The sequence below is a fragment of the Montipora capricornis genome, chromosome 10 (assembly GCF_036669925.1).
Source record: "Montipora capricornis isolate CH-2021 chromosome 10, ASM3666992v2, whole genome shotgun sequence".
Classification (NCBI taxonomy): Eukaryota; Metazoa; Cnidaria; class Anthozoa; order Scleractinia; family Acroporidae; genus Montipora; species Montipora capricornis.
In genome coordinates, this window is record NC_090892.1 from 49,077,722 (window position 1) to 49,085,221 (window position 7,500).

The window sequence follows — 7,500 nt, forward strand, 5'->3', positions numbered from 1 at the left end:
GTTAATGAATGTTCTCAGTTGTCTTGTGCTGTATAAAAATCACCCATGCTGATGCGAAAGAGTAATTTCTCAAGTCGTTTGCTCATTATGTTAGTGACAGTCTACAAAACATTGCCCTTCGCAAAATATCGTTTCAGGTATCAATGCTGTACTCAGGTTATCTTCCCTCAACATTGCTAAATTAACTGCTTCCGATTTGGATGTCCACTATATACTTTTGTCATAAATTTCTTTGCTCGCTCGTTCTTTATCCACTGAATGCAAAAACTCATATTTAAAAAACTTGTGCAGCTTGCCAGCAGACAATAAATAATTATTGGATGAGGTTGAGCATGATATCATGAATTATCAAAACCAAGGTCTGTGTTATCAAACACAGACACGGGGTTTTGATAATTCATCATATCATGCGAAAACCGAATTCAATAATTGTTTTATTATACATTTTTCACATAATTCATCCTCAAACAGAAGCGAAGCGTTCAGCCATTTTGTTTCTGAGGAGAACACTCCAAGGGGCTTAGTAACCAGGCAGATGTTGAACTTGACATGATAAATGTACATGTAATATCTGCAGCAGATATTACATTTATCATGTCAAGTTCACAAGCTATTGTGAATTGATTGAATTCTCTCGACCAATCAGATTTTTCATAGTGAGTCTGACGTATATAATAATAAACCTTGTCGGTAGGTAAGTACCTCATGCATGGGGCATGATATCACAGAAAAATATGGCGGTTGTTGTCGTTTGATTACATTGCGTGGAAGAAAAGTATCAAGTGGGTAATTTAAAGGGAATCGTTTTTTTCATTTTTGAGCTAGAACAGCGCATGAATTTTTTTCAATTTGAAAATAAATTACTTTTCAATCACTGGATTAGTTGGACGTGAGGTTGAAAGTCGCCAGCTGGCAACTTGCCTGAAAATTCCAGTCGCTGGTCACAATTCTCGGAACTGAGTGCAATGTTATTAAGCATAGCAAAGAAGCAAAGAAAATGTGTGTAAACTATAAATTGTACAGAATGTTGTACTTTTGCTTGTTCATTTTTAATTTTACAAGAAAGTGGACAAACCTTCCACAGGAATACCCATGACATTTTAACCAGAAGTTAATTATAATTAATTTAAGAAGTTCAAAACAAACACACTCATAAGTTTGTGTATGTTTAACCCTTACCCTCCTAAGAGTGACACTTATAGATTTTACTCTGCCTAACACCAGACGATTTTCCTCGCCAATGGGGAGCCCCCCAGGGGTGCAAGGGTTAAGAACAACAGTGGCACACTGTTTTTTCCAAATCCCTTTTTTGTTACCGTAAGAGGGTTAATAATTTATAAATGCATTAACTTATTGACACCTCAAACACCCTAGGAGACCCCCAGTTGACAAGTATTTATTAATCTCCTGGCGCTAGAACCCAGCATCAGACAGAGTAAAATCTTTTTATTAAGTCTCACTCCCAGGTGTCAATGGGTCAATTCAGCATTCCTCGTAACACAAGAAAATGGTTTCTTGAGAATTCATTGACATACTAACACTCACACTTTAAATATGCAAGTTATTACTCTGTGAAGATCATTGGCTCCTTTAAAAATTTATTAAATGATCCTGGGAGCTTGGCACTTTGTCTTCAATGTAAATGACTTTGTATAACATTGCCACTGTTTTATTAAAGTCTTTTAGTAAAATGGTAGCCAATTATTTATGGCAAATGAATCCATGGACTGCATACTGCAATCTACATGTATGCTTAGGACAAGGGGATGAGAAATGAGCCATAACTTCAGTCTCTTCACTAAGCCTTTACCTCCAGTTTTTGTGAGTTTTTCATCTCACAATTTGCAATACATCATTCAAAAACATAAACCAAACATGCACTAAAAATTCCCTTTTTTCTCTTCTTGAGGTAAACAGGAAAGCCAACTACAGATTAATGATTACAGACTACAGTCTGTACAGGTGTACATACAGTTGATACCTTAAAAGCTTTTCATCTTGTGTAATGACATTGAGGTAGCTACTAAGCGTGTTTTCTTTCAGGCCTTGTCTTATCCATGCCATACATTTCTCTTCGTCAGTTTTCAATCGCAACCTTGATGAAAAAAGTAACAAGACAGTGTTTCAGAAAAGGAATAGAGACAAGCTTGCACATTGTGACAAGCAATTTCAAATCACAATAGAAAAATTATAAGACTCTGGACAGGTGGGAGCTGGGGAAAAAAAACTAAAAACAGCACAACTGAAGCTGTCCAATAATAAGGAAAAAGAGAAGTAAACAAATTGCTTGGACTGACAAGTACCAAAAAACACAGAAATCAAATTTTTAGAAAGTGCACTTTTTTTTTTCATTGGCAATGTGATAATTTATTTAATGTACATTATTTTAGACGTCATATTAGTTGTCTTGCTGAGTAACATTATTATTTTAGAAATTTAATAATACAGTGTACTTGTTGCTATAATAATATTGTAATGCTTTTACATCAAAACAGCCGAAGACTGCATACACAGTTTAGGTGTGTGACATAGGGCTTTAGCAATAATTTTATTAATTTTTTTTCCTGTATTTAATGTGCCTGTAACAAATTATTATCAATGTACTTAACAACAATATATAATTATCACATTCTCGACATTACTTGGTACATGTAAAAGTCTTCGCAAACAAACAGGAAGTTAGAGCAACATGAACAATCTTTAAGTCTATTTAAGGTCTCGGTAAAGGTAAATTTGGGCGTCTTGCTCAAATGTTTGTTTTTGCAAATCTTGAATTGATGGGCTGTGAACTATATTTTCCCGAAAAAAAAATTCAGAAAAATCAATTTTTAAACTGCTAAAATTGCTTTTCTTTGTTTTCTTTGTTTTTTTTTTTCACGGACACCTCATTTTTCTTTAACAAAGGCTTAACCACAACAATAATTTGAAGGAAGTTTAAGCAAGGATGACAATACACTGTAATAGTTTTTCTAAGCAAAAACAACCTTGGGTTCCGCACACTTCAGATGTGTTTTACATGAAAAGGTATGGAAAAATTTCTAAGCCCATCTCGTCCAGACAACAAAATAAAATGACCAAAATTGAGTTTACATGAAGGACACTAAAACCTGATGATAAATTCTCAATTTTCTCTCCAAACACCCATACCCTTAATTCAAATTTTATTCACGGACCAGTCCATGCCGAATGAAAGTACAGTATGACAATGATAGAAAGTATTATTTTGAGATAATGGTCTCAAAGCCATCCTCATTGCCCTTGCTTTTAAAAGCTCCCTAATGGCTTTATCTTTCCAAGCTGGCAGGAAAAAGACATCAATGGAAGGCCAATAGACTTGATCCATGGCTTGCATCAATCTGATGGATGTCCACCATTCGTCAGCAGTCAAGACAGACTTGCTAATACCAAAACAATATCATGGTATTTTAATTTTAATAATCTGCACCCTGTACATTAGTCAATGTATTTGTTATAACTGTACCTGAGAATGTCCTCAATGTCTTTTTTACAAGTAATTTTTGTTGCCAGAGACCAAAATGACACTTGATTGCTTGAAGCCCAGCTAAGCAACCTAATAAAAATACTTCTTTCAGACATTTATGGAGACAAACTATTAAAAAAGAGGGAGGTGCGGTGGCCTCATGGTTAGCATGCTTAATGAGTCCCTAAGGGTCAGTGACATAAAAAGGGGGGAAAGCCGCGGGGGATATTCGCATGCCCAGGAGAGGGGCATGGGCAACCGAGAGAAGAGTGCAACTCAACTGAAGGTACTTGCTTGAAGAGCAAAGCTGAAATGTGGCTGACTAATGGTATGGGAGATTTACATAAGGTGAAACAGGTGAGAATCGCGTGATGTTGTGGAAAACTACTGGAAGCTTTGGCAACCGCTTTAACACTGTAAAAGTGAAAGTACTTTGACCTAAACAATGAGCTTTTGACTACGGGACAAGCCTTGATTGCGAGGGTGAGGAGAGTAGAGTACACTAGGGACAAGTGAGGAATAAATAGTACTCCCTTAGGGCTCATTAACCCCAGTTAAGAGCTTAAACTTATAATCAACTCCGGATCAAGTGGTCCAGGTTCAGGTCCTGACCGGGGACATTGTGTTGTGTTCTTGGGCAAGACACTTTACTCCCACGGTGCCTCTCGGTGTATAAATGGGTACCGGCAAAATGCTGGGGGTAACCCTGCGATGGACTGGCATCCCATCCAGGGGGGAGTAAAAAATACTCCTAGTCGCTTCATGCCACAGAAACCAAGATAAGCTTCAGCTCTGATGGGCCACTTGGCTCGTAAACAAACTTTACTTTTTCATTTTACTAGTAAAAAAGATTAGATAAATACAACACTAAAGAATTGACTGAGGGAAGAAAAAGAGAAATTTAACATCAGGTTATAAAGTGTTACTAGTTAAAGAAGACAGGGCTCGACATTGCGACTGAATTTTTTCCCTTTGCGACTAAGATAATATTATCTGAAGAAGTCGCAAATTTGTGACTTGTTTCACCTTCGCTCTTTTGAAACAAAAGGGTTAGCAGTTGCCACTTTGCTGCTACTTTTGCTGAAATAAATTATAAGGAGATGACAAAATTCTTTTGTTTGTCGCCGTGAATTTGCTTTCACTCTGAAGATAGCGTAATTGTAGCGAAATTTAGTTGTGATGTTACGTGCACATTTTTCTTTAGAGGTTTCTTTACACACAAGACTAGTATTGTGCGCTCATAAAATTATTTTGTTTTGCTAAACCGCTGACAACATAATGCAGCTCAACGATTTTGCGACTAAAATTTGCAAAATTTTGACTAAATTTTTGTACCTGGTCGCAAAATTGCAACTGGATTTTTTCGTTAATTTCGAGCCCTGGAAGAAGCATTTCATTTTTAGCAACCCAGAAAGGGGATTATGAAAGACAATGCTCAGTATTTGGGTACAGGAAGTTTGAAGCCCTGTTAAGATGTACTTTAATTATGTTAAACAGAATTTCTTTAAAGAGGAGATGCTAGGAGGCACAGAAGCCTGACATGTGGAGGCATGGTGGCATAGTGGTTAGTGCGCCGGTCTCCTGATTCCAAGGGTCGCTGGTTTGAGGCCTATACATGTACATGTTGTAGTTTGGAATTTTTTTTAGGTCAAATTTTTTTAAACCCAGGTTAAAATTTTCCACCTAGTTCATAATATTTAAACTAGGTAATTTTTTTTTACCTAGGTTATTTATCAACTGTCTAAAAAGGGCTTTTATTTATGGGGTGTAGTTTAAAAAATAGGGGCCTGGTTTTTTTTTTTTTGGGGGGGGGGGGGGTCTAAAAAGAATAGTACACACACAAAAAAAAAGCAAGAAGACAAACTTGAAAATTATATAAAAAATAACTATGCTGAGATACCCCAAATAGTTGTGAAACTATTTGTATCTCTTTGCAGCATTCACGAACAACAAAAATCCGTTGCAGACCATCTGAAGAAACCAGTGGTACACCCCATCATCGCAAATAAATTTCTTTCACACGTGGAAATCGACTTGATAGATATGAGAAGGTTATCATGTTCATGCAGCGAGGGACATAAATGGATTTTACACATCACGGACCATCACACGAAATTCTCGTGGCTTTTTCCATTAATTTCCAAGCAAACAGAACAAGTTATAAGTTGTTTAAACCAGCTATTTTGGCAGTGGGGTTTTCCTAAAAAGTTGCATTCCGACAACGGAAAAGAATTTAAAAATCAAAAGATGTCCAGCTTCTGTCAGAGCAATAACATAAAACAAGTGCATGGAGCTCCACGCACACCTACTACCCAAGGACTAGTCGAGAGAAATAATAGAACAATAAAGGAAAACATTCGAAATATTCTTACAGAGAAGAAAGAAAGTTACAACAACTGGTGTACAGTGTTAGGAGAAGCAGCCTACAAGAAAAACATTACAGTGCACCGTGCTGTTGCCCAAACACCATATGAACTAGTGTTAGGTATCAAGCCATGGAGAGAAGAAATGCGGGCAAGTGTACAAGAAACAGATACTGACAAAGGGGAACAAGAAGAAGAGACAAACAATGAGCAACAAAGGCTTGACAGTGAGGATGAAACAGTAGAAATGAATGTCCAGCAAACTCCAACATTGACAGATGAAAACAGCACAGATGACATTCAAACTAACGAACAGCAACAAGCAAAAGAAACTAAAAGTTCTCGCTCCAAAAAACGCAAAAAAATCAAAGAAAGGCAAGAACAGTACAACAAAAAAATGAAGCAATCCAGACCCAAAGTAGCCAAATTTCATGTCAATGATTATGTAAAAATAAAAATTGATAAGGTCGATAAGACACCCTTGCACCCCAATACATTGCTAGAAAAAATAATATCAATAGAGCCTGCGAATGGTTATGCCCAAGTGGTTACTGAATTTGGAGTTATAGACACCCAAATTTCTCCGAGCCGACTTCACAAGAGTCAAAACACAGGAATAGCATTGGATTACTCCAAACATATTACATTTTCGCGTGCTTGCAAAATGGCAATTAATCAGTAATTTCCCGATGTATTTAGAACAGATACACATAAATATTTATCAATAATATTTGCATGCACTTTTGCAATTATGTATGAAAACAAGAATAAACACAAATACAAATGAATAGTAGAATATATGTTTTATTAATCTACAGCAAACTCTGAGAATTAAAATGGCTGATTCCCCTTTGACAACTGTCACCGTTCATACATGACTATTCCATAGAACATCACTGGTATGTTGTGTCCCAAACCTAACCCTGAAAGCTAACCATTTGAAATTAGTGCTTAACCCTAATCACTAAACCCAGAGAAATTATATACCCTAGGTTAAAAAAATTTTAACCCCAAAATTTAGGTTAAAAAAATTATAACCTAGGTTAAAAAAAATTTAACCTATAATTTAGGTTCAAAAAATTATAACCTAGGTTAAAAAAAATTTAACCTATAATTTAGGTTAAAAAAATTATAACCTAGGTTAAAAAAATTTGACCTGAAAGTAAAATTTAACTGCAACATAGCTCTGCCATCATGTTCCTTCCTTAGACAAGGGACTTCACTCCACACTCTCTCTCTTCACCCAGGTGCATAAATGGGTACCAGCGATACACTGCTGGGGGTAACCATGCAATGGACTAGCATCCCATCCAGGAAGGGGGGGGGGGGGGAGAGTAATAATTCTCCCACTTGCTTCAAGCTATCAAAACTGGGATCCAGCTGTTTTGGGCCCTAGTTGGCTTGCATGCGACTTTACCACTTTACCTCACAAAAGCTGGATGTGGGGGCCTAGAAAAATGGATATGTGAAGACAGGATGGGAAATCACTGAAAGAGGGGTTGTAAATCAATTGGAGATAAAGACAAGCCTTTCCATTGCTTTAATTTGCAATGATTCCAAATTAATTACGAAACGAAATTAGTCGTTGTCCGGTTGTCCCAGACGACTAGAAAGTTTACCGGGTGACTAGTTTTTGGTAAATGAAAAGCCTGGTTG

The 7,500-nt window shown here is 36.7% G+C and overlaps 1 protein-coding gene across 1 annotated transcript in view; it reads right to left on the bottom strand.

The window, feature by feature from the left end:
• LOC138022431 (differentially expressed in FDCP 8-like) overlaps nucleotides 1–7,500 on the bottom strand; it is a 44,758-nt gene that overhangs the window by 29,640 nt on the left and 7,618 nt on the right. Inside the window, exons 3-4 of the mRNA XM_068869557.1 lie at nucleotides 3,482–3,571; nucleotides 1,982–2,095 (exon numbers count right to left, since the gene is read on the bottom strand). Of these exons, the coding sequence (XP_068725658.1) occupies nucleotides 1,982–2,095; nucleotides 3,482–3,571 (204 nt within the window). The remainder of the gene's footprint in view (nucleotides 1–1,981; nucleotides 2,096–3,481; nucleotides 3,572–7,500) is intronic.